Below are 27,838 nucleotides of genomic sequence, written 5' to 3' on the forward strand. Positions count from 1 at the left end.
CAGTGCACCTAGACAGAGGTAATTCACCACCATTGAAATGACATAAGCACTCGAACCATAAATTGTATATTTCATGTACCTAATTCTTTTAGCAAGTTATAATTGAGTTATGAAAGCCACAAACTATCCAGGTATCCCACTCATAAAGAAGGATTTAAAATGTTTTAATTTTTGACAGATTCATAGCATTGTCAGTTTTTCCTCTGCAATTAGTATCAAGTTTCTTTGCATTTAAAATCCAGAAGTTGTACCCTTTGCAAATAATTAAGGAGAACTGAGTAACTTATTTAAACACAGAAGAATTGATTAACATTGTGGAAAACCTATCAAACCTGCCTTAGAATATTGGGAGACTGAGCAAGCCTGAAAAAGAACATATAAAATGATGCAAGCAAAATGGGGAATTTGTTAAAAAGCACAAGCATTAACATTGGTTTCTCAGAATGAGTTTCAAAGCAACGTAATCTAAAGTTTCTGAATGTTGCTTTCAGAGTGGATACAAGTCACTCCACAAAACTAACTATTTGTCTCAAGCAATCAGTGCATGTTGCATTTTACCCTCCAGGCAAACAATCATTCCCTGTGACTTTTAGCCCTCAGTTTTTATGTTGTTTTATGCATTTTCCTATGTCTTATGTAAGCAAAGATGTTGAGGGATATGGGCCAAAGATAGCTATATGGAATTAAGCCACAGATCAGCTTTGATCTCATTACATGGTGACAGGCTTGATTGACTGAATGGCCGCCTTCTGATCCTCTGTTCATCTGTTCCTTCAGCATTCCAGCTAATTTTGAATGCTGGTGTGCAGTTTCTGCCTCAACCAATAACTTCATATCTTTCTCTATGAATACATTTCTCCTCACCTTATAATCTTTTGTTCAAGGCCACATGATTAGTGGAAATAACTTCTGTATAACCTATCCCATATCAAAACTTCAATTACAAAACTTCGTAAAATAGCTTTTATCTAACAAAAAGGCCCAATTTTACCGTTTTTTAAATTAGTATTTCATCTTATCACTCAGAATGCTGGTGAATTGTGAATTATGCTTTACCCAAACCTCAGTTTCCTAAATATGGAATCTAATGCTCTGCACCTTAGCTTGAATTGGATCTTGTATCAGCTCTTCATTATCCCATGTGAATTTTATACTCTGATATAAATTCAAGTTCCATTGTATCTTTTGTACAGCTTTCAGTTTGAGATTCTGTCCACAACTTTAAAAAAGTGCTGGAGAAACTGAGCAGTTTTGGCAGCATCAATGGAGAAAGTTTCAAATCCGGTATGATTCCACTTCCAAAGAATAGTCATGTTAACTCTTATTTTTTTTCTCTCCACTGATGCTGCCAGATCTATTGAGTTTTTCCAGAACCTTATTTTATTTTAGAGTTCCAACATATGCGGTATTTTGTGTTTTTTTTTTGGAAAATTTTCATTGATACTGAGTGAGCCTGCACACCAAAATATCTTTGATCTTTCACATCAAGGGGGCATAGCTTTAAATTAAGGGGGGGTAGGTATAGGACAGATATTAGGGGTAGATTCTTTACTCAGCGAGTCGTGAGTTCATGGAATGCCCTGCCAGTAGCAGTGGTGGACTCTACTTCATTATGGGCATTTAAATGTGCATTGGATAGGCATATGGAGGATAGTGGGCTAGTGTAGGTTAGGTGGGCTTGGATCGGCGCAACATCGAGGGCCAAAGGGCCTGTACTGCGCTGTATTCTTCTATGTTCTATGTTCTATCACTGGACCTACTTTCATTCAAACCATAAGTATTGTTTTGCATTTAATTAAAATGTGTCCCCTCAAATTTACTAATGTGAACTACCTCATCAGTATTGTTTTGTGGCTTCCTTCAGTACTCTCGAATGTTAACTGTGTTCTCTATTTTGATAGTACCTGCAAATTTGAACCCTATTGCATATAGGTGTGCAGCCTAATTATTCATATACACATGACGATCTATGACCTGAGTGTAATATAATGAAGAAAAGTTATTTTAAAATGTCTGTAATCAGACATAAAAATAACTTCCTTTCTAGAGTTTGCGTCAATTGTAACAGGGTCAATCTTATTTTTCTCGAAAATAATGAAATAGTGTTTTGTTATTATTTGTTGACCCCTGACTTAGAATTAACACCATCAGGAAGACGATTATGACCAGAAGGTGTTTGGCTGGTGGACACATGAGAGAGCTACATGTAGAGAAGGTAGAGTGTAGAACTTGTCACACACAGATATGGGCACAAACAGCAAAGACACAGAGAAGGCACAATTTTTGTGAGTAAAAGAAACATTCAGGAAGAGGTCAGTTTATCTGTTTGGCAAAAAAGAAATAGGAGATCTTGGAGGTACTGTGCAGGCTGGATCAAAATAGTCCAAAACCTGGAAAGCTATGTGAATAATCTGAAATGTTAAAGGGTTGTATTTTATTTCCCGGAAGTCATTAAACTATGATGAAAGTGTTAATGGCTAGTCCGTGAACAGGAACACTGGAAAGCTGCACCATTGGAACTGCCATGACCCAGAAAAAAAAGGTAAATAAAAGTGTGTTCAGCATACCTCTGCAACCTATAAGTGAAAGCTATTATTGGTAGGAATCCCGACCTTCCATCTGTGATTAAGGAATTCTTAAGCTATGTAGTGCAAGGAATATTGAGTTGGTTGTGTTTTCCTAAGGCATAGCTTTATTGAAATTTACCTTTTTATTTTATATATCATTTGTCTATTTTTTAAATTATCTACTCATGGGATGTGGGTGTTGCTGGCTGACCAGCATTTATTGCCTGTCCATAACTGCCTTCAAGAAGGAGGAATCCATGTTCTGTAGGTTCACCTTTGATGACCTTAGGGAGGGAATTCCAGGATTTTGACCCAGTGACAGTGAAGGAATAATATATTTCCAAGATAGGATGGTCATTGGCTCAGAGGGCAAATTGTCGGTGGTGATGTTCCCATATATCTGTTGCCCTTGTCCTTTTAGATGGAAGTGGGTGTGGGTTTGGAAGGTACTGTCTCAGGATATTTGTTGAATTTTTGCATTGCATCTTATTGATAGTACACACTGCTGCTATTGAGTGCCAGTGGTGGAGAAACTGAATGATTGTAAATGTGTTGCCAATCAAGTGGACTGCTTTGTCCTGAATGATGATCAGCTTCTTGAGTGTTGTTGGTGCTGCACCTATCCAGGCAAGTGGGGAGCATTCTGTCACATTCCTGACTTGTGCCTTGTAGATGGTGGACATGCTTTGGAGAGTCAGGAGCTACATTACTCATCGCAATATTCCTAGCCTCTGATCTATGTTTGTAACCACTGTGTTTATGTGGTGGGTCCAGTTGAGTTTTTGGTCAATGGTAACCCCCAGAATTTTGATCATGGAGACTTCAGTGATGGTAACACCATTGAATGTCAAGTGGTAGTGGTTAGATTCTCTTTCACTGGAAATAGTCATTTCCTGGTGAATGTGTTAATTCATGGATAATTTGTTTTGGCTCCTGTTTGCGTTGAAATTAAAGCTAAAAAAGGTGTAATTTAGCAGTAACCTTTTCATTTGGAGATCATTCTGTAAATTTGATTATTTTGGTTCATGCTTTCCCATGGGAATCATGACAACATTGAATAGAAGATATCAACAAATGAACTCTGAGGCATGATTACTGCCAAAGATTTTCAAGCCTTCTCTTTACAATCTCTTTCTGCTTCCTGTATTACAAATAATTCTTAATTCTGGTTTTTCAAGTTGCCTGCTAGGTTCATGTGCCTGATCTTCCCTCATAATTTTGTGTTTCTTAAAATGCATGCGCACTCCCCTGCATTTCCAGTTTATCATACTTGTTATCTCCACAAAAAAAAAGCCCACTTGTCCCTTTGGGCTGGGCTACTTCTAACCATAGTTTCCAAAAATACATGGTAATTTTAGCCTTAATTAAAGACAACATTTTCTTTACCTTGGATGTTAATCTTAGCTAACTTGTAATTACCGAGGTTAGCTCTCTTTTTTATTATTAAGAGGTACTATACTGGCCTGTCTCCAATCCTGTGGGACCATCTACATTCAATAGAGCCCTGAAATATTTCAAGGGCCTCAGCAATTTCCTGTCTCAACTTCATTACCTTAGAATTTATCCCTTGGGGTGATTGAACTTGATCTTTCTTCAGCCTATGTAACTTCATAAAAAAAATTATTGAATTCTCTTTTCTTAATTTCAGGTCTGGCTCTTTTTTAAACCGAAGTACTGACTGAAAATTTTTGCTTTTTTGCAAATTGCCAATTCTCTTCTTTCAAGCCAAAACTTGGTTTTAGTGATTCTCTTTCTTTTTTGATGTCCATATAAAATATTTCACTCTACATTTTGCTGTTGGCTTGATTCTCTTCCCACCCCCATGCCATCTCTTAGCATTCCTTAACCTGCTTTTAATCTTGTTATCTCAAATTCTCTATGTAAGCCCTCTGCTGACTTTTTAATTAATGTTTAATTTCTTTATTTCTCCATGCTGTCCTGCAACTACTGCTAGTTTGCAAAAATACTGAATATGTATGATCGAATCTTATTTTTTAAGAAACATGCCATCAACCTAATTTAATTTGTTGCAGATGTTGGAGCTGGTGAGTCATGCACACGCACGCAATATACAGGGGTTTGAATATATAACTGCAGCTGAAAAATGTTTTCATTGAGTCATAGAATTTTTCAGCATGGAGAAAGACCCTTGGGCCGAAGGGTCCACATCAATGACCAAATACCTATCTACTCTAATCCTTCTGTTCAGCACTTGGCCCGTAGCCTTGTATGCTGTTGTATTTCAAATGTTCATCTGAATGCTTCTTAAATAGTACAATAGTTCAGGCAGGGAGTTCAGAGACTCACCATCTTCTGGGTGAAAAAAATCTTGGTAAAATCCTCTCTAAACATTTTGCCCTTCATCTTAACTCTATGCCTCCTGTTTATTGATCCTCGAGAAAAAAGCGTATTCCTGTCTTCCCTTTGTCTGTCTCTCAATTTTGTCCATCTCTGTAACATCCCCTTTCAGCCTTCTCTGTTCTAAGAATAACAACCCCAGTCTATCTAGTCTGTTCTTAGTGAAAACAGTCCAGCCTCAGCAACATTCTGATGAATCTCCCCTCACCCTCTCTTGTGCACTCACGTTCTTCCTGTAGTATGGCAACCAAAAGTATACACAGTACTCTAGCTGTGACCTAAGTAGCATCTCATATAGTTCCATCATAACCTCGATGGTCTTGTATTCAATGCTTCGCCTGATAAAGGCAGATATCCCATATGCCTTCTTAACTTTCAAAGATCTGGATGTAGGTTTGCTCTGGGTGAAGCACTGCTGAAGATTACTGCTTTCTATTTATATGTTTGGGTTTCTTTGGATTGGCGATGTCATTTCCTGTTCTTTTCTCGGGGTGGGGGTAGTAGATGGGGGTCTAACTCGATGTGTTTGTTGATCAAGTTCTCGTTGGAATGCCATGCTTCTAGGAATTCTCGTGCATATGTCTGTTTGACTTGTCCTAGGATGGATATGTTGTCCCAGTTGAAGTAGTGTCCTTCCTTATCTGTATGCAAGAATACTAGTGAGAGAGGGTCATGTCATTTTGTGGCTAGTTGATATTCATGTATCCTGGTGGCTAGTTTTTTGCCTGTTTGTCCAATGTAGTGTTTGTTACAGTTCTTGCATGGTATTTTGTAAATGACATTAGTTTTGCTTGTTGTCTGTCTAGGGTCTTTCAAGTTCATTAGCTGCTGTTTTAGTGTGTAGGTGGGTTTGTGGGCCACCATGATGATAAAGGGTCTGAGTAATCTGGCAGCCATTTTCAACAGCAACAAACCCAAACAAGCAGACAAAACACGTCCAGAAACCTTAGCCACTCTCCCCTACATCAAAGTCTACTCAGACCCTTTGGAGCCTAATGGACCCTACTCTTTCCCTGATTATCCTCTTGCCCCTAATATACTTCTAAAATGCATGGAAATTTTACCTTATTTTGCTACCAGTGTTTTTTTTTCTTGACCCCCTTTTTTGTTTTCTCAATTTATTTCTTTTTTAAGTAACACCCTGAGCTTTCTATATGTCTTCAGAACTTCCAGTGTTTTGAGCTCCCACTATCTGGCATAAGCATCCCTTTTTTGTGTTATCCAGTCCTGTACATCCTTTGACATTTAGTTCTGTGGACTTAATGGTCCCACCCTTTAATGGGAACATAACAGCCTTGCAAACTCTCTATTTCCTTTTTGAAAGACTTCTACTGCTGTGATATAGATTTTCCTACATGAAGTTGCTCCTAAACCACTTTGGCCAGATTCTGTATTACATTAAAATTAGCCTTCCCCCAATTCAGAACCTTTATTTCTGATCTGTCTTTTTCCTTTCCATGATTACCTTAATCCTTACTGAGTTATGGACACTATCACTAAAATACTTTCCACTGACCCTTCTACCACTTGCCTGGTTTGTTCCCTATAATTAGGTTCAGCACTGCCCCTTGTCTTGAAGAATTTCTTTCATGATCATTAGCAAAGCTGTGCTGGATACATTTTAATATTTCCACCCGTTCCAATCCTTTGTCTGCCCCAGTTAAAAAGGGGAAGTTGAAATCTCTTACTATTGTTACCCTGTTATTTTTACACTTCTCTGAAATTTACCAACATGTTTACTCTTCCATCACTCCAACTGTTTGGTGGTGCGTAGTACACTCCCAAAAATGTGTTTGCACACTTGTTCTTTTGTTTTTAAGTTCTATTCCTATGACCTCAGTTGAGGAACTTTAGAAGATGTCATTCTTCTTTAGTGCGGTGATTGACTCCTTGATCAATATTGCAATGTCACCACCTTTTTTACACCTTCCCAGTCTTGCCTCTACCTGAAATATTGAACTGCCAATCCTATCTTTCTGTTAACTGCGTCTCCATTATTGCAATTATACTATATAATGAATTTTATGTACTGGTGCTTAAGCTAGGTTTTCTATGTTGGAGAAAGCATGAAGAAATGCTGGTTAAGATACAGACTGAAACATGAGTTTGCTTTAAAAGCACTATAGCAAAGTATGGAAAGGCCTCGCAGCCAAAGTTGCACTTAATGTAGTTTGGTTTTAACTTTCTCGCCCTTCCCAAATAGCATTTTTCCTTTGTAACGTCAAGAATTCGATGCCAGTTTCTTGGCAGTGCTATTCAGCAACGTCCTTAAATTTATTTGTTAACTTATTTGGCAATGGCTAGTCAGTTAGTGAACTGTTCAACAATGGGTCCCACACTCTTCAATTTTCACACTGCCTGATCTAAACTTGGAGTTTCAGGTATTATATTTGGCTCTTGGTGACAGTACGTTAGAAAGTGGAAAATCAGTTCCTGCAAGTGACCAGTATTCAATGATTCATGCAGACACATGAATGACAGATGATTGTGAAGCCATTTGTGGAGGAATAACCAATCGTACCAGCTTTTAAAGCTTGTGGGCAAAGTATTTCTACTTGAGTAAGATGTGGGAAGCTGTTAGTAACCATGAACTTTACACCGCTATCGCTGCTATAATTGAGGGGAAAAGTTAAATCTGATAGAAAGGGATTATTCAGATTTGTTAAATATTGTGCAGTGCTATAGTATACCATAGCAGTGTAAATCCCTTATATTGGGAAGTAAGAAGTGATGTTCTGTACCTGAGACTACAGTTGGATAGCATACTCTCAATCCGGCAGAAGTGGGTACTGTAGATGCTGGAGATCGGAGTCAAGATTAGAGCGGTGCTGGAAAAGCGCAGCAGGTCAGGCAGCATTCGAGGAGCAGGAAAACTGATGTTTCAGGCAAAAGCCCTTCATTCCTGATGAAGGGCTTTTGGCCAAAACGTCAATTTCCCTGCTCCTCAGATGCTGCCTGACCTGCTGTGCTTTTCCAGCACTACTCTAATCTTGAGCATATTCTCGATCACTATTACTAAATTTAATTAGCAGTTTGTTGTGAAGGTACATCGACCAAACTTATGAGGTTCACTTTTTAACAATTATTTGTACCATTGTGTTCTGACCATGGGGAAGATTAGATCAAAAACATAAATGTTGATTGTGTTCTATGTAATTTTAATTAACATGGGAAACCAAATTCACAATAGCATACTGAAAATTTCTGTTTTCCTCATTTATACAAGAGGAAATTTCATTGTCTTAGAAACCAAATCAATGTGGGTGAATTTCAAATTTATTTAAAAAAACTTCGTGAAAATGTAAGCAAAATACTATGATGCTCAAAGTCGGAGTTTGAACTCTGGCTATATTAATGCTTTATTCAGGGCCAGCAAATGTTAACAAACAAAACTGTTCACTTAAATAAAAACAGAAAGTGCAGAAGAAACTCAACAGATCTGGCAGCATCAGTAGAGAAAGAGCTAATATCTTGAGTCCAGTATGACTCATCAGAACTGACTCTTCTGAATTTTCTGAGGAGTTATGCTGGACCCGAAATATTAACTCTGTTTCTCTTTCTGCAGTTTCTGCCAGACCTTAAGACCATAAGAAATCTGAACAGGAGGAGGCTGTTCTGTTCCTCGAGCTTCCAGAACTATTCAGTCAATCGTGGCTGATGTCTACTTAGACTCCTTATGTCTGCTTTTCTGTGTTTTCTCCATTTGCCTAAATTCCTGTACTGATGCAGAGTCTATCTATCTCAACCATAAATATGCACAAAGAGTGCATAACCTTAACCCTATCACTGAGTTTCTCCTGCACTTTTGTTTTTATGTAAATGAACAGTGTTGTTTGTTAACATTTGCTGGCTCTGAATAAAGCATTAATATAGCCAGAGTTCAAACTCCGACCCAGTAATCATGACTGTAAAACAAATCTGGTCAGAACAGCATCAAACTCCTGCTTGGGCCTCTCTCATTCTTGAATGACCCAGTAGATACTCAGCCCAGCACAAAGCAGCTGGGAGAGATGGTGATGTGGGTAGGGTGGCATGTTGGTCTATGCAGCTATATTCTAGACCACGTTTCACATTCCGAACAGTAGGAATAAAAAATTGGAAGGACAAAGCAGATTCCATCTGATTTTGTTTTGTTTTATTGAAGTCCCAATTGTTTTTTTTTTAGGTAGTCTTCTTAAAACTGCAGTAGATAAGCTCAGGCTGACAAATATTTGCATTCCGGTGAGAGGAATAATCTCCTGCAAATTAATTTGGTAGCCTCATTATGATTAAGTTGCAACATTGCAGCATTTTCCCCTTGCTTGTCATAATCCATTTTGAAAATGTTAAATTGTGTTGATAAAATGTTCGCAGGTATCCTTTGAGCCAAAAGACCTATTTTGTGCTGTAAATATCAATATAAATCAGATTTATTTGTGAATGTATATTTGTAAATAATGTTCGTGTGTATTATTGGGAAAGCCACACTGAGCAAGTTGCTGCAGTGACGCTTGAACTAAGAATAGAAGTGTTATACATAGATTGCTCATACCTTTTTAACTGCAGTCAGTTTCTGTTATAGATCAGAAATACTATAGTGAGACATGTCCATTCCAGAAACAACTTGTTTGGATCTAGCAGCTCAGTGTTTTCTTTTACTTGTTGTTCACTCTTGGGACGTGGGCGTCACTGGCTGGCCAACATTTATTGCCCATACCTAGTTGCCCTTGAGAAGAAGGTGATGAGCTGCCTTCTTGAACTACTGCAGTTCTTGTTCTGTAGGTAGTTACACAATGCCCTTATGGAGGAATTAAAGGAATTTGACCCAGCAACAGAGAAGGAATGGTGATATATTTCCAAGTCAAGGTGGCGAATGGCTTGAAGGGCAACTTGCAAGTAGTGGTGTTTCCATGTATCTGCTGCCCTTGTCCTTCCAAATGGAAGTGGTCGTGGGTTTGGAAGATACTGTCTAAGGATAGTTGGTGAATTTCTACAGTGGATCATATTGATGGTGTAGGGAGTTGATGCTTGTGGAATTGTTGGCAATCAAATCAGTTGCCTTGTCCTGGATGGTGTCAAGCTTCTTGAGTATTGTAGAGCTGCACCTGACCAGGCAATTGGGAAGTATTCCATCATATTCCTAGCTTATGCCTTGGAAATGGCTTTGTGGAGTCAATTTACTCACCACAAGGAGTAAATGGAGGGGAGGGGAATGGGTCTGTTTGGGTTACTCTTTGGAGTATCAGTGTGGACCTGTTGGGCTGGATGGCCTGTTTCCATACTGTAGGGAATTTAATCTAAAATCTAATCTAAATTTCCTCTGACCTGGTTTTCTAGCCATTATATTTATATGGCGAGTCCACTTGAGTTTCTGGTCTGGGGTAAACCCCAGGAGGTTGCAAGTGGTGGAGTCAGTGATGCTAACACCATTGAATGTCATGGGGCGGTGGTTAGATTGTCTCTTATTAGCGATGGTCATTGCCTGGCATTTGTGTGGTGCGCATGTTACTTGCCTTTTGTCAGCCCAAGCTTGTGCATTGTCCAGAATTTGCTGCATTTAGATATGGACAGCTTCAGTATTTGAGGAGTCATGAATGATGATGAACTTTGCCCCGCCCCCACGCCCAACTCCACCCCACTCCCAGCTCCAGCCCCACACCAGGTCCTAGCTCCCAGCTCTGCCGTGTTTTCACCATCCCTCCAGAACTACCCCTCTCTGAGGATGAAAGATGAGTCCTCAGCAGAGGCCTCACCTTCATTCCCCTACGCTCTCGGATTAACGAGTTCAACATACGGCGTGACATCGAACAATTCTTCCGCCGCCTTCGCCTCCGCGCCTACTTCTTCAACCAGGATTCACACCCACCCTCTGACGACCCCTTCTCCCGCCTCCAACACACCCCATCCACCTGGACACCCCGTGCTGGCCTCTTACCCGCCCTTGATCTCTTTATAGCCAACTGCCACCGCGACATTAACCGCCTCAACTTCTCCACCCCTCTCACCCACTCCAACCTCTCACCTTCAGAACGTGCAGCCCTCCACTCCCTCCGTTCCAACCCCAACCTCACTATCAAACCAGCAGACAAGGGAGGCACGGTAGTAGTTTGGCGCACCGACCTTTACACTGCTGAGGGTAAACGCCAGCTCGCGGACACCTCCTCCTACTGCCCCCTTGACCATGACCCCACCTCCCACCACCAAACCATCATCTCCCAGACCATCCATAACCTCATCACCTCAGGGGATCTCCCATCCACCGCCTCCAACCTCATAGTCCCTCAACCCCGCACCACCCGTTTCTACCTCCTGCCCAAAATCCACAAACCTGACTGCCCCGGCCGACCCATTGTCTCAGCCTGCTCCTGCCCCACTGAACTCATCTCTGCATACCTCAACACAGTCCTGTCCCCCTTAGTCCAAGAACTTCCCACCTACGTTCGGGACACCACCCACGCCCTCCACCTCCTCCATGATTTTCATTTCCCCGGTCCCCAATGCCTTATCTTCACCATGGACATCCAGTCCTTGTACACCTCCATCCCCCATCACGAAGGACTCAAAGCCCTCCACTTCTTCCTTTCCCACCGTACCAACCAGTACCCTTCCACTGACACCCCCCTTCAACTGACTGAACTGGTCCTCACCCTGAACAACTTCTCTTTCCAATCCTCCCACTTCCTCCAAACCAAAGGAGTAGCCATGGGCACCCGCATGGGCCCCAGCTATGCCTGCCTCTTCGTAGGATAATGTGGAACAGTCCATCTTCCGCAGCTACACTGGCACCACCCCCAACCTTTTCTTCCGCTACATCGATGACTGTATCGGCGCTGCCTCGTGCTCCCACGAGGAGGTTGAACAGTTCATCCACTTTACCAACACCTTCTACCCCGACCTCAAATTCACCTGGACCGTCTCAGACTCCTCCCTCCCCTTCCTAGATCTTTCCATTTCTATCTCGGGCGACCGAATCAACACGGACATTTACTATAAACCGACCGACTCCCACAGCTACTAGACTACCCCTCCTCCCACCCTGTCCCCTGTAAAAACGCCATCCCATATTCCCAATTCCTTCGTCTCCGCTGCATCTGCTCCCAGGAGGACCAGTTCCAAAACCGTACAACCCAGATGACCACCTTCTTCAAGGACCGCAATTTCCCCCCAGATGTGGTCGACGATGCCCTCCACTGCATCTCTTCCACTTCCCGCTCCTCCACCCTTGAGCCCCGCCCCTCCAACCGCCACCAGGACAGACTGGTCCTCACCTACCATCCCACCAACCTCCATGTACAGCGTGTCATCCGCCGTCATTTCCGCCACCTCCAAACGGACCCCACCACCAGGGATATATTCCCCTCCCCTCCCCTATCAGCGTTCCGAAAAGACCACTCCCTCCGTGACTCCCTCGTCAGGTCCACACCCCCCATCAACCCAACCTCCACTCCCAGCACCTTCCCCTGCAACCGCAAGAAATGCAAAACTTGCGCCCACACCTCCCCCCTTACTTCCCTCCAAGGCCCCAAGGGACACTTCCATATCCGCCACAAATTCACCTGTACCTCCACACACATCATCTATTGCATCTGCTGCACCCGATGTGGCCTCCTCTATATTGGGGAGACAGGCCGCCTACTTGCGGAACGTTTCAGAGAACACCTCTGGGACACCCGGACCAACCAATCCAACCACCCTGTGGCTCAACACTTCAACTCCCCCTCCCACTCCACCAAGGACATGCAGGTCCTTGGACTCTTCCATCGCCAGACCATGGCAACACGACGGTTGGAGGAGGAGCACCTCATTTTCCGCCTGGGAACCCTCCAACCACAAGGGATGAACTCAGATTTCTCCAGTTTCTTCATTTCCCCTCCCCCCACCTTGTCTCAGTCAACTCCCTCGAACTCAGCACCGCCTTCCTAACCTGCAATCTTCTTCCTGACCTCTCCGCCCCCACCCCACTCCGGCCTATCACCCTCACCTTGACCTCCCTCCACCTATCGCATTTCCAACGCCCCTCCCACAAGTCCCTCCTCCCTACCTTTTATCTTAGCCTGCTGGACACACTTTCCTCATTCCTGAAGAAGGGCTTATGCCCGAAACGTCGATTCTCTTGTTCCTTGGATGCTGCCTAACCTGCTGTGCTTTTCTAGCAACACATTTTCAGCTTTGTGCAAATATTGACAAGCATCACAATTTCAGATCTAATGATGGAGGGAAGGTCAATGGTGAAGCAGTTGCGGATGGTTGGGTCTAGGACACTACACTGAGGAACTCTGTCGAGATGTCCTCGAACTGTGATGACTGACCTCCAACAACTACAACCATCTTCCTGTGTGCTAGATATGTGACTCCAACCAGCAGAGATTTTCCACCCTGATTCCCATTGATTTCTGCTTTGTGTTGGCTCCTTGATGTTACACTTGGTCAAATGCAGTCTTGATGTCAAGGCCTATTACTCTGACCTCTGGATCCAGCTCTTCTGTCCATGTTTGAACCAAGGTTGTAATGAGGTCAGGAGCCAAATCGCCCTGGCAGAACCCAAACGGTGTCACTGAACAAGTTATTGCTAAGCAGGTACTGCTTGAAAGCACTATTGATGAAACATTCCATCACTTTACTGATATGTCCTGCTTTGTAAGTACAGGACAAGCCTGGGCAATTTTCCACATTATCAGGTAGATGCCAGTATTGTAGCTGTATTGGAAAGACTTGGCCTGGGATGTGGCAAGTTCTGGAGCACAAGTCTTCAGGCCTATTATTGTCATGGTCCTGCTGAGAAATACTTTAAAGATATTAGATAAAATGTTCGTAATGATTAGCGTGCAAAATTAGTGCATATTTAAAATGTTTTAGCTCTTCTACTCACGGTCAAGACTACGACAGTGCTGTATTGTTGGAGTTGCAAACCTTCGGCTGACCAGTCTTAACAAAAGCAATTCTTGTCGAATTTGCATAGTACTATTGAAGACAAATTAGGCAGTTTCCATCCCACCCGACACATTCATCCCACAAATACTACCTGAATTGTTTATACTTCGTTATTTCAGGGATCCAATACACAAATTTACTGCAATTTTGCTGGCATACGTAATTTCACGTAAAATAATTAGATGCACATGTAGCCTTTTGAGAAATGTGATTGAATGTTATGTATACACAATTCTTTTTATTTGATTGATTTGAGCTTTCTGGTAAATTGTATACCAAGCACAAGTTATTCTGGATCGATTGTTATCTCAGCAATCATATGGGTACATGTTTGGTGTCTTGCTGTGAGCGGAAACTTGTGAAAATAAACAGAGGCTGCTCAGAACTTACCACAAACTTCAGCAGGAGGGAATCAGCAGCCATTGGAATCTGATGCACACTGTCTTTTATCACTTCCCCCAAAGTATGTTTGGTGGGTCCCATAAGAACAGAATTGGAGGAATAGGAGCAGGAGTAGACCAAATGAACTGGTTGAGCCTACTACTCCATTAAATATGATCACTGCTGATCTTGACTTGGACTCTGCTAATGTGCCTGCTCCCCATTTCCTTGATTTGATGGGAAACTATTAATGTACCTTAGCTCAAAGATACATCCATATGTTTCTTCTAGAGAATTCCAGTGATTCTCAAGAACAATTCAGTGAAGGAGTTTCTGCAGCTCAATCCTAAATGATTGGCCTTTTATACTGAGCATCCAAATTCTCAATTCCCCAGCCACAGGGATACAGAAATTCTTTTGTACCTACCCTGTCAAAAGCCTTCTTCATTGTGTTTCAATTATATCTCTGTACATTATTCAAAACTCCAGTCAGAATGCCGTAATCTACTCAGTATCTCATTGTAGGACTACCCTCTCAGCCAATCAACCTAGTGCATATTCACTGTGCCACTTATGATATGGAGATCAAAACTGCGTGTGGTCTCAGAATCCTATACAGTTATAGCAAGACCTCTTTATTGAGCTGCAGTTAGAATATAAAAATAAAGCTGAATATGCCTTTGCTTTCCTCATTGCTTGCTGTACCTGCATGCCTTTTTTTTGTATTCTGTAAATGCATGTCCAAGTATCTCTGAATGTCAAATTTCATGTCTTATATGCTGCCTTAAAAAAGTGTTTTCCACTACCTCTAGTAAAGTAAATAACTTCACACTTTCCACATTATATGCCATCTGTCACCTTGTGCCCACTCACCTAACCTGTCTATATGTATTAGTGTGCTTACTATTGACGTTCCTGCCTAGCTTTGTGTCATTAGCAAATTTGGATCAAGAAACAAAATATAATGTATCTGAGTCATTAATTTGGATTGTTCCTTGCTGTACTTTACTAGTCGCAAATTGCCAATTTAAGAATGTGCTGTTTATCCCTCTTCTTGGCTTCTTGAGTTCTCTGGTCTTTCTCTCCCTCTCCTTTCCCACCCCCTTCTTGAATAATGGTGTTACATTTGCTAGCTTCCAATCTACTTGGAGCATTCTGGATTCTGGGAAATGTTATTACTTAGTATATTGTTCACAGGAAAAGACCATTTAGCCCAACCAGTCTATGCCAAAATTTATACTTGCTGTAGCCTTAATTAGGATGGAGCTGTTAGTGTTTATTTAAGTATTCTAATATATAAGTTTTTCATTCATCAAATTGTTGATCACCTAATGACTTTAGCATGTTCTTTCCTCCCCTCTTTTTAGAGCTTAATTTACACTGAAATAGTGCTTCTGGATTTACTTCATACCATTTAGCATCTATTGTGTTGTACCTCTATCAAACCTTCTCTCCTTATTTCAAAATGAAAGCCCCTAATTTCTCCAATTATGAGAGCGTCGTCCTCTGATATTGAGAGTTCGCCTTGTGGCTGCTCTGTGGTGTGAGTTGTTTAACTGTGACTTGTATTCAAAAACTGTGTTCAGTTTCTTTATACAGTTTCACTGTCGTGTTGATCTGTTTGATAGCCAACTGCTTCAAGGGAACTTTTGATTAATCAAAATTTCTTTAGCTTCCCCACTATCCCCTAAAACCAACTGGTAGTGGTACAATTTAAGAATACTGGGATTTTACACAGTCCAAGTATACCTAAAACAAGCCTTCACCTAATCATAATTGTCCTCCCAGCCCCACCAGTGGGATTATTGAAGTAAATTGGTAACAGTGTTTTGAAATGATTTTTAATATGAAACGTGATGAAGACTTTATGTAATACAATTAATTGTTACAAATAGGATACGGGATGCCTCTGGTCGCCCCAAACGTGAATATCAGCCCAAGCCAAGAAGCATTTATACAGAATACGGAGATACAGACCATTCCAATGGAGGTTTCTCCTATAGCGGGTCAACAAAGTCACAGGGTAAGCACATTTTTTTTGTTAATTGTAATAATTGAATTATGAGTTGCCAACCAAAACAATAACTTAAACTAGCCAATCAATTCAGTTAATAAGTACTTCCAAAGTTAAAAATCACACAACACCAGGTCAACCACCTGATGAAGGAGCGGTGCTCCGAAAGCTAGTGTGCTTCCAATTAAACCTGTTGGACTATAACCTGGTGTTGTGTGATTTTTAACTTTGTACACCCCAGTCCAACACTGGCATCTCCAAATCATAAGTTCTTCCAAGTCCCCTCATCCCATTCTTTGTGAATTGTTTACTTTCTTTGAGCCACCTTACAGTAGAGCAGACGGCATGCTGTGAAAGTGGAGGATCCACGCATACTTACTGTGCAACAGTCGAGTTTACACCAAGGAGGGACAAGTTAGAGGATTATGGCTTCCTCTGATGCAGCCTGGAAGTGAGCCAGAAAACCAGGAAGCTGTCTGTCTGATCCTTGTCAGCGCTGAGATATCAGATTTCTGTCAGGTGACAATCGAAGTGCTGAAATTAAGTTCAACAGCCCTGTTCTAAGAAGAGGAAAGATCAGCCAGGATTACTGCTGCTGATTGCTAAACAGGGATTTCCTGCTGAAAAGTGCAAATGCGGATGCATAATGCATTTAGGACTAGGTTAAGCTGTGATGCACTCTTTCGTCAAACTGCCTGTCAAGTCAAATTTCCTATCTAGATTTAACATGAAGGATAGCTGCTGGTCAGGAGCTAAAGTGTAGCCATCGTTTATGGTACCATGTCCCGTTGCGAGAACAGGTGAGAAACTTAGCAAGAAGTGAAGTAGACTCTCAATCCTTAACCAAAATGAGATCAGCTAAGGTTTACTGAATGAGCTATTCATATAGTTGTATTTATTTGGAGAGTCCAGTTAAGTTTCTGGTACCAACCAAGATGTTGCTACTGGGGGTTCAGTGATGGTAACACCATTGAATGTAAAAGTTTAGTGGTTACATTGTCTCTTACTGATGATGGTCATTGCCTGGCTTTTGTGTGATGTGAATGTTACTTGTCACTTGTCAGCCCATATTGTCCAGATCTTGTTGCATTTGGACATGGACTGCTTCAGTATCGGAGTCGTCATGAATAGTGTTGAACATTGTGCAATCATCGGCAAACATTCCCACTTAAGACGCCCAGATGGAGGGAACATTATTGATAAAGCAGCTGTAGATGGTTGGGCCTGAAATGCTGCCCTATGGAATTCCTGTAGAGATGTCCTGTAGCTGAAATGATTGACATCCAACAACCACAACTATCTTCCTGTGTGACAGATATGACTCCAACCAGTGAAGCATCTTCTCTTCATTTCCATTTACTGGAAACCAATATTTACTAAATAGATTGTTTTTGATCATACTTGGCCAGAAGTTCAACTTACTATCCAGACATTGGTAGCTCCACTCTGGTTTTTGACCACAAAGACCAAAGAGTTTGCCAGTGAAATGAACTTTGGGATTGATGATAAACAGGGAAGATACATCTGAATTTTCGCTGCCTTTATGCTTTGCTATGGTTGGCTTGGAAACACCAGCAACATGTCACCAGCTAGCAATATTAGCACAATATAAAAGTGACTTCTGTTTCTTTATTTATGTGTATCTGTTGAATTATGTTATTAATCTGCAGGGTGCAGTGAACTCATCCCTGGTAAACTTCTTAACATCAATCAATCTTTTGCTTTTTCGAGAAGCTATCTTTTTCTGTTGAGTCTAGATGTAGTTTAACTTTTTTTTATTCATTTATGGGCTATGCCAACATTTATTCCCGATCCCTAACATCTTGGAGAAGGTAGTGGTGAGTTACTGTTTCAGTCTTCAAAGTTTTATCAGACTGAGAAAAGTTAGAGATATGCTAAGTTTTGAAGAAGGGATAGATTGAACAGGATAAAGGAAGGCATATGACAGGGTGGAAAACAGGAGAGATTTAAAAATGAAAGAGTTAGTTTTCCAGGATCAAACGGTATGATGATGGGACAGGAAAAGGAATAAAAATGTCTGCCTAGATCAAGTGTGCTGCTGACCGAAAACAGAAAATGAGAGGAAAACCAAAACAAAAACCAGAATGGGTGTCTGGTGACTGATAGTTCTGGCCGGGCCTTACTTCACATTCCCAGTGAAGCTTAATGGAATCTTGATAAACATCACCTGATATTTCTGGACCAATAATGTCAGACCATAATTCCTGCATTTCAGAAGAAAGAGTTGGATCTTAGCAGGCCTCCTCACTACTTCTCAATTAGGTACTGAATGCATTTGATTGAGGAACACCTTGACCTCCCCGAGAAACACACCAGTTTACTCTTTGAGCTTCCTGGATGGCTATGCCCTCGCTTGCCACTGGGTGAATATCAGCAGTGGAGGGTGTGTTATCCTTAAGAGGGCAATAATTGTCTATTAAAAAACTTAATTTGATTTTCAGGTGTGAAAGCTATTTATGAACCTTCCTACCACAGAATGTGCCCCCCCCCCAACCATCCTTTGCTGCCTGATTAAATGACCCACTTCCACATTCCTCCTTAAGGGAATTCCACTGTCCATAAGCTATTCTTAAACACCTCAAAGATCCACAGCATCAGAATATTCCAACTTGTTGACCTACTTGACAGTTATATCTCTGGGTGACTATCTCAATATTGAGGAAGAACAATGCAACATTTCTAGTTCCCATTTGAGAGTCTGAGTACAGTAATGCTATTGAAATGCATTTTTACAGACCAGAGGACTCACTTAACGTTGTGCTACATTTTGCCTTGAGATACTGGGGTTAGGAAGGTAAAAGGTTCCTACTTCCTACCATTGGCTCATGGCTGTTGTGTTGGACAACAGTAGTTTGGTGTCATCTACTGATGTTCAGTATCAAGCTCAGCTGTGATGTTTTTCACTGTCATTTGCTTGCCAGCACTCACTGTAAAGGATCTCCACTTGGCAAGGTGCCAGGAATGCTGGCAATACTGCTGGCGCCGATAAAACCATACATCAGACAGAGTCAGCAATTGCATGAGCATAGAAAAGCAAAATATTAAGACTAACATCTACTGTTAACATTATATATAAAGCTTTTGTTGTGAGATAGCAGTACTTGCAGTAAGAACTATGGCCTCTGATTCATCCGTCCCCAAATTAGTTGAAAGACTGTGTATTTTTTCCTAATTATAATATGAATTTCTCTGTCACATTATTAGCAAAATTATAATGATATTGCAACCATATACTGCCTTGTCAATAGTAATTCAAATATTTTAATGGCTAGCCATAAGTGAACATTACATTCTCTTCATCCTCTGCATAGACAGTTGCTGTCTCTCTCTGTGTTACCATGTCTCCACAATGCACTAGATCTTATGCTCAGTAGCAAAAGAAAATCATGTTGAGGTCAATATTTAGTACAATATTTGTCCTCTCAAACTGCTTTTGCCCCCAGTGAAACATCTGTAACCATCAATAGCTTTTTAAAAAAACATGTTCCAGTGGAGGAAATCTGTTCTGGTATGCAACTCAATTACATGTTTAGCTTTATCTGACCTGAGCTTTAGACTGCTCAGTGTACCCTTTTTTAGGCAATTTATATTCACTGATTGATGAATTGGTGGTATGAACCTTATTACATAAAAGGACGGTTTAGAATATTTTCCTACAAAAGGCGTATTAGAATATGGAATGCATTACCATGTCCAGCTGTTGAAACCCTGATGATGTCGCCTAGCCAGGGGATGAAATGTTTGCAACAAAAACTTCCAGCTCGGCGAACAGAACCACAACAACGAGCACCCGAGCTACAAATCTTCGCACAAACGTTGAAACCCAGTTGATCATCTTTAAGAGTGAATGCATCAGCAGTTGAAAGAACAGGGAAATGGGATTAGAGTTGATTGGTTAGAAACTAACTCTGACATAAATTTCATTCCACCCCAGAACTTCTACATTGCATAGCTTTCCAAATTTGCCATACATCTAAGTTTATTTCAAAGAAAAACTATATCCCTTCAGCATACAAAAGTGGATGTCAGGAGAAATAATATTGTATAGTACAATCTACAAACAAGCACCATTCTCATTCTGACCGTTTTAAAGCTAATTTTGAACACAAGAATGCAACATCATTCAGCCCATCAAGCTGATACAATGTCTACGGTACCATCAAGAATAGAGCTATAGGGGTGGGAGTTCAGTATGTAAAGATGGTCTGAAACGGACAGGAGCAGGAGAAGATATACAACCTGCCAAGTGTCCTCCACTATTCCAAACTATCATAGGTGATCATGAGCTTCTCTGCCACATTCCTGTCAGCCTCCCATAGCCCTTGATATGTAGAGATAGCCCAGCCTTGCATATGTTCAATGATTGAGCAACCAGAACCATCTGTTGTAGAGAATACAAAGTGAAGAAATTTCTCCTTATTTCTGCACTATTTTGGACCTCCACAGAGGGATGGTTTTGCTAAGGTAGGAGATGGAGGAAGAGATGATTGAAGAACAGTACAAAATCTGTTACATACAGTGATTGGTATTACCATCCTATAAAGTTATGAAGTCCAGTCAGTCCATCTGCGGAAAGGTATTGGCATCTGGTTTTTGGTAGATTAAAGAGAGAGGAAAATGACTGAAGATGAAAGTTTTGTTAATTGTTGCCAATCAGTAGTATTTGGTTTACTAATTATTGAAAAGATTTGTACACTATATTGAAATTCTTTTTTAATTTTTACCTAACTTTCCCCTGAACAGCCTCCTTCCGTTCAGACAAGCCTAATAGGACGCCAGCCAGCGGATCCCCCTGTGAGTAGGGTAGCTAATGCCCAATTTTTAGTTCTGATGGATAAAAAGACATCACTCTTTCTGTTGAAGGGGCTGTCCCAATTAATAAGGATTAATGGTTGTATGTTTAACAGTGATGAAAAACTCAACAGTAAAAGAAGGATTTTTTTTTTTAAAGTTATTAATCACTGGTTAAATCATTTGTCTATTTCTGTTATTTGGTTTTAGGATGAACTGTTCCTCACTGTGACTGAGGTCAATGTGGGACAATTGTTGGGGCTTTTTGCAGTGATAGTATTGAATGTATGCCCATGATCAACTCCCTCAGCTGTGCCACAGTCGTATTTTCTGCTGTACACCAGAGGTTTCCAAACTTCCCAGCCAATGTTCAGAATTACACAAAACTACAGAACTCAAACAAACCAGGAAGCTTATTAAATCTGTGCCTGGGATATGTTTGCATATGATTACCGAGTTGAACCTCTTTTTTTCTGCTTGCTCTTAATGGTCCATTAATCTTTCTTTGTTTTTGTTCGTTCTTTCATTCATTTTTTATTTCATTTATTCATTCAATCATCTGGCTAATACCATGTTTGTCTTAAGATATTCAGGTGATGGATATAGTCCTGGGCTGTGTATCAAAACTTAATGATTAGAAGAATATAATACTTGCCTTTCCCTGCACAGTATGTCAATAATTGCTTCTTTCTTACATACTATCAATGAGGAGAAAGTGAGGACTGCAGATGCTGGAGACCAGAGTTGAAAAATGTGATGCTGGAAAAACATCACATGTGTTTTTCCAGCATCACATTTTTCAATACTATCAATGATCACTACACAGTCTGGCATCCAACTCTCACATTATGAAATCACTCATTTGCAAAAGGCAGTGACCACCCAGTTTTGAAAAACGGTGGTTGGCACACCCCATATCATTCTAATGTAACTCACTATTCAAATATTTACTTTTTCTATTATTTGCTAAGTTTATTGAATTGCACTTTTATATTTCACTAGTGGAACTAAACTTCTAGCATTATGACTACAATTATTGGACAATGATCTGTTATTTGTTTAAAACAGTGCCAATGTGTTGTAATAATAAGCTAACCACTGGACTTTAACCTGGAGTAATTGTGATAAACCTTGTACCTACATGTGTTGGTGATCAAGGTGTTTAGTCTGAAATTGTCACATGTACTTTCTATGACTCATGCCGAAACTTTACTTATAGTAAATTGCCCCAAGAGAAACAATAAGGAGAAGACACCAAAACTTAAATGAAAACATTTGTATATTTTTAAAATAAATGGCAATATAGCCAGGTTGGTAGTTAAGGAAGAGAATTATGCCTTTCTGATTGAAGTTGTATATACAAGATGCAGATAAAAATCAGGAAGGAATATTTAGTAGGTGAGAGTCTTGAAGAGCAAATACAAAGTGCAGACAGGAGAAAGTGAGGTCTGCAGATGCTGGAGATCAAAGTTGAAACTTTATTGCTGGAACAGCACAGCAGGTCAGGCAGCATCCAGGGAACAGGAGATTCGACGTTTCGGGCACAGGCCTGCCTGTGCCCGAAACGTCGAATCTCCTGTTCCCTGGATGCTGCCTGACCTGCTGTGCTGTTCCAGCAATAAAGTTTCAACAAAGTGCAGACAGACCAGGTAGGAGTTTCAGAGACAGGCAGCTGATGAAGATTAACAAACACCTAAAAAGAATGAGGATTAGACAAACTGGAACCAGGACAAGAGGTTTAAAAAAAAGTATGATAAATGAGTAGGATATGGTGCAAGATTGGATGCACTCAGGATATATCAGAGCAAATTAGGGGCACATTGGAGAGCAAGGATAAAGATGATGAAACACTCATGAAATCTGATGAGGATGAGATAAAGATGAAGTTAACAAAAAAATTATTCTAAGTAATTAACGTATGCTTCTTCATACTTAGTCTAAGAGGATACAAGTCGGACTGAAATGCCTGAATAACATCTCACATTCATTCTGTGTTCTTAGTGTTGTGATGCATCAAGCTACAGAGGAAGCTAGACTGGCCTTCTACTTGACCCACTTCACCTGTCCAAGTTGCATGTTTCATTACATGACATTACATGTTTTAATTTAACTTTTTGACAAAGTTAGGCAGCCTCTACTTTCCCATTTTTATATCTGCTTTTCCCTTCTTCATCTTTGATCTTGGTTTCACGATTCCCCTTCTCTGATCATGAGATTTGATTCTGCCTTTACCAGACTGCTGTTCAGGGAAGTCTCTTGACTCCCCACTGCTGAGACCAGGAAATCAATGCAGTGAGCAGAATGAATCCATGTCACTCTTTCAATCTCTAGGTGTTTTTGATGGTTTCAAATCAAATCTTAGTGTGTGATCTGTTATCTTTTTCACCTGAGCCTTTAAATTTGCCTCAGTGCCCCTGGGGTATGGGGGAAACACCAATCAGTGTTCACAGCGAAATGTGATCCATTGATAAAATGCAAATCATTTGAGTTGACTGTTAAGTGTGATGCTATAACCAAATATTTGTCTGATCCCCATGAATCTATGTTTGTCCATGTGGCCCTAAATGGTCAAAGGATAGCTGATATCTTGGAACTATATCTCAGCAAGAAGCAATGTTGTCAAAAGGAGCAAGAAGTTAAAAAAAAAACTACTTTACTCATGAATTGTGTTTTGTCTTGTGTGTAGCACACCTAGACCAGCCATGCTGCAAGGCGCTATATGATTTTGAGCCAGAGAATGAAGGAGAACTTGGCTTCAAGGAAGGTGACACCATCACATTGACCAATCAGATTGATGACAACTGGTATGAAGGAATGCTGCATGGTCAATCAGGTTTCTTCCCTGTCAACTATGTGGATGTGCTGGTCCCATTACCTCAGTGAAGATGCTGAACTGGACACCGGATACAGATGTGGAGAGAGGGAGACTTTCAACATTCCTATTAATTTAAAACACTAGTCCACTTCCATGGGTTGTTTCTCACAGTGCAGTGTTAAATTGCGTGCAATGCATCATCATTTTATTTTTGAATTGACAAATGTTTGTTCTATGTTAATGTAAGTGCAGCTCCAATTACTCAGCATGTATTGCAATATGGTTGTGAGAGGTCAGCATCTTTCTGCAAGCTGTCCAGTTCTAGCTAAGTGAAAGGGCTTATGTTAGGCATTTGCGTTGCAAAGGAAACGGCTGTGATAGTTATTGCTCCCAGTGTATGAGGTGCCCCTTCTACACTGCTCATCCATTAAATTAGTCTCGATTGCACAGTTGATGTACGTGATCATGGGTCACATACATCACCTTCATTTTAAACAAATTTTTGTAATTACTGTGGTTCCCAATTCATATGAACATAGGGGTTATATTGATGTAATTCGCAGTGTGCAATGACTTGGGTTGTGCAGTGGTTCAGACCCTAGCCTTTCAATTCTGATCTGAGTATCTATTCAGCCTGAACAGATGGGGTGGTTTTCTCCTCTGTCTGCGAATAAAAAGATCATATCTAAAATTAGCTCGGCCAGGCCGAATCCAATATCCGCAGCAGTAAGCTGGCAATCATTCTCATTCTATTGAATACAGTGTGACTGTTGTGGGAATTGGACAACCATCACACTAATGTAGTAGGGGATGCAGCTCTGAGGTTGGAAGAAAGTGAATAGTTAGCCATGTAGAGAGCTTAACCTTGCTGTACCTAACTACTGTGACACTGGATGTCTAAAATGGAAAGTATCCAAGTGGTGGTGATAGCCATTACAACTGAAGCCATGGATTTAACAGGCATTCTTTGTCTCACCCACCACTGCCTCCTATTTTCCCATGTTTACATTAACTATCCACTGTGGAAGATCCTAAGTTTAAGATGTGACTCAAAACAGGACTTTTATCCCTCTCTATTTTAGATTTAATTATTTTTCCAGAAAAATCCTGTCCGCTGGTTCGTGACAGATGTTTTTTCCTCCCTCTCAAGTTATGACCTCGTATAATTGGCAGGGGAACTTAGTGCTTCTGTTGAAATCAATCATTAGCTTTCTTAGAACAGGGAGAAGGGAATACAAGCCATGATCATTATCTGGCTGATGAAGGTGTTTGCAGTGGCCAGGGTGAGGAGAGTATGGAATTATTCAATGCTGTGATAACCGCCAAAGACACACAGTCCATTGACTCAGAAATGAAGAGTAATAGCTCCTTGAATGAGGTTCTGGAAAGTGTCTGGTGTGCTTTGAATCGCACAACAGCAAGAATCAACACTTAGAAGAAAGGAGGAAAATGAGGAGGGGACAAGCATTATTTTTTTTAAAATCATTTCAACAACCAACTTAGCCATCAAATAGTTTGGACTGAACAGGTGGGCTGAACATTTACCAACCATCTCTGCAGCCCAACTCCTACCCCGTCTCATCCGCTCTCCAATCATTGTTAAATTGCAGGCCTTTTGCTGAGGTTGAAGGTTTCTTGCCACAAACATGGTGAAGTCTCATTCATGACTTTTGAGCAATTTGCACATCAAAGCTGGTGCTATGAATACCATCCTATGTTGTAAACGCAATAAATTTGGAATTGTCCCAGATCTGTCATATAATGAGGCACAATTCAGTCTTTCAGTGGAGAGGGTAAGCAAGGGGTTCCTCTCTCACATTCTTTGACTTTCCTAAGCCCTTGTCCTGTTGCTGCTGAATCTGCTTTCTAGATCCAAAAAAGATCTGCACAGGAACAATTTAAAATTCTGACTTGTCCTTCACCCTCTGTTTTCTCTTAACAAACATGTAGATAACTGGAATGAATTTTGTGTTCTGAGAGACTTGAAATGTTCCCACTGTAATTTTCTATGGTCTAACTTTTAGCTCTCTTTGTTTAATGATGAGCAAATTTAACTTCTGGTAACACTTCCTGTTTTGACCTCCACGATGTTGAATGATAACCTGGTACAACATGTGCAGTATGTATCTGGCAGGCATGCTGTCACACTCCCATATTGACACTAGCCCTTTAACACTAATCATGACGTACCATGTATCTGTCTAGTACTTTTTGATAGTGTTGTCAACTCATCGTGAACATTAGAAGATTGTGACCATACCTGTACTAATGCTTTATGAATTTGATCTATCTTTTGATAATTATAAAAGCCATGGGCTTATAACTCAAAATATGTATCTTTTTTACTGTTTAATCCTGCATGTAGATTTATGTTTAGTACAATTATAAACTATGTAGTGTTTTGTTCAGATTATGTAAAGAATAAACAAATAGCAGGCGATAAGAGTTGGGATTTTCATAAATCTAAAGTTATTTTTTAATGGGGGGGATTGGTTTCAGAAACAAGATGTTGAACATTAAATATGTATTTGACTAACCTTTTTCCTTGCAAAGCCAAATGGCTTTGTGTGTCAGCTTCTATTGTAGTATTCTTGCCTTTGGATGAGATTTCTTTACTTCAGAACTTGAGAATTTATCCCCGCTGAAAATCCAATGCAGTACTGATGGAATGCTTTATTGTTGGAAATGGCATCTCTCAGATGAATTGTTAAATCGAGGTCCCTTGTGCGTACTCCGGTGACCTATAAGGCCATGTAGCGACTGAGTAAATTAATATAAAACCAGATTGGAAGCGTTTTTACAAATATATAAAGACAGTAGCTGAAGTAAACATCAGTCAAATGCAAGCAGAGTCAGGAGAAAATATGGGGAATGAGCACAAAGACTTCAAACAAATATTTCTTGTCTTCATAGTAGTAGAGGAGAAAGTGAGGTCTGCAGATGCTGGAGATCAGAGCTGGAAATGTGTTGCTGGAAAGGCGCAGCAGGTCAGGCAGCATCCAGGGAACAGGAGAATCGACGTTTCGGGCATAAGCCCTTCTTCAGGAATGAGGAAAGTTTGTCCAGCAGGCTAAGATAAAAGGTAGGGAGGAGGGACTTGGGGGAGGGACGTCGGAAATGTGATAGGTGGAAAGAGGTCAAGGTGAGGGTGATAGGTCAGACTGGGGTGGGGGCGGAGAGGTCGGGAAGAAGATTGCAGGTTAGGAAGGCGGTGCTGAATTTGATGGATTTGACTGAGACAGGGTGGGGGGAGGGGAAATGAGGAAACTGGTGAAATCCGAGTTCATCCCTTGTGGTTGGAGGGTTCCTAGCCGGAAGATGAGGCGTTCTTCCTCCAACCGTCGTTTTGTTGTGGTCTGACGATGGAGGAGTCCAAAGTCCTGCATATCCTTGGTGGAGTGGGAGGGGGAATTGAAATGTTGAGCTACAGGGTGATTGGGTTGGTTGGTCCGGGTGTCCCAGAGGTGTTCTCTGAAACGCTCCGCAAGTAGCCGGCCTGTCTCCCCAATATAGAGGAGGCCACATCGGGTGCAGAGGATGCAATAGATGATATGTGTGGAGGTGCAGGTGAATCTGTGGCGGATATGGAAGTTTCCTTTGGGGCCTTGGAGGGAGGTGAGGGGGGAGGTGTGGGCGCAAGTCTTGCACCTCCTGCGGTTGCAGGGGAAGGTGCCGGGAGTGGAGGTTGGGTTGGTGGGGGGTGTGGATCTGACGAGGGAGTCACGGAGGGAGTGGTCTTTATGGAATGCTGATAGGGGAGGGGAGGGAAATATATCCTTGGTGGTGGGGTCCGTTTGGAGGTAGCGGAAATGACGGCGGATGATGCGCTGTACATGGAGATTGGTGGGGTGGTAGGTGAGGACCAGTGGGGTTCTGTCCTGGTGGTGGTTGGAGGGGCGGGGTTCTAGGGCGGAGGAGCGGGAAGTGGAAGAGATGCGGTGGAGGGCATCGTCGACCACGTCGGGGGGGGAAATTGCGGTC

The 27,838-nt window shown here is 41.2% G+C and overlaps 1 protein-coding gene across 2 annotated transcripts in view; it reads left to right on the plus strand.

Moving 5' to 3' along the window:
• Positions 1-26,302, plus strand: part of LOC122565217 (endophilin-A2) — a 137,576-nt gene extending 111,274 nt beyond the window's left edge. Inside the window, exons 8-10 of one of the 2 annotated variants that reach the window (XM_043720969.2) lie at positions 16,112-16,239; positions 20,995-21,045; positions 23,729-26,302. In XM_043720969.2, coding sequence (XP_043576904.1) covers positions 16,112-16,239; positions 20,995-21,045; positions 23,729-23,925 — 376 coding nt within the window. In that variant the 3' untranslated portion in view covers positions 23,926-26,302. The remainder of the gene's footprint in view (positions 1-16,111; positions 16,240-20,994; positions 21,046-23,728) is intronic. The other variant, XM_043720970.2, reaches the window with a different exon arrangement.
• The last annotated feature ends 1,536 nt before the right edge of the window (positions 26,303-27,838 follow it).

Source organism: Chiloscyllium plagiosum, unplaced genomic scaffold (genome assembly GCF_037043375.1).
Source record: "Chiloscyllium plagiosum isolate Xiang-an unplaced genomic scaffold, Cpla_swu_hap1 HiC_scaffold_28, whole genome shotgun sequence".
Lineage (NCBI taxonomy): Eukaryota > Metazoa > Chordata > Chondrichthyes > Orectolobiformes > Hemiscylliidae > Chiloscyllium > Chiloscyllium plagiosum.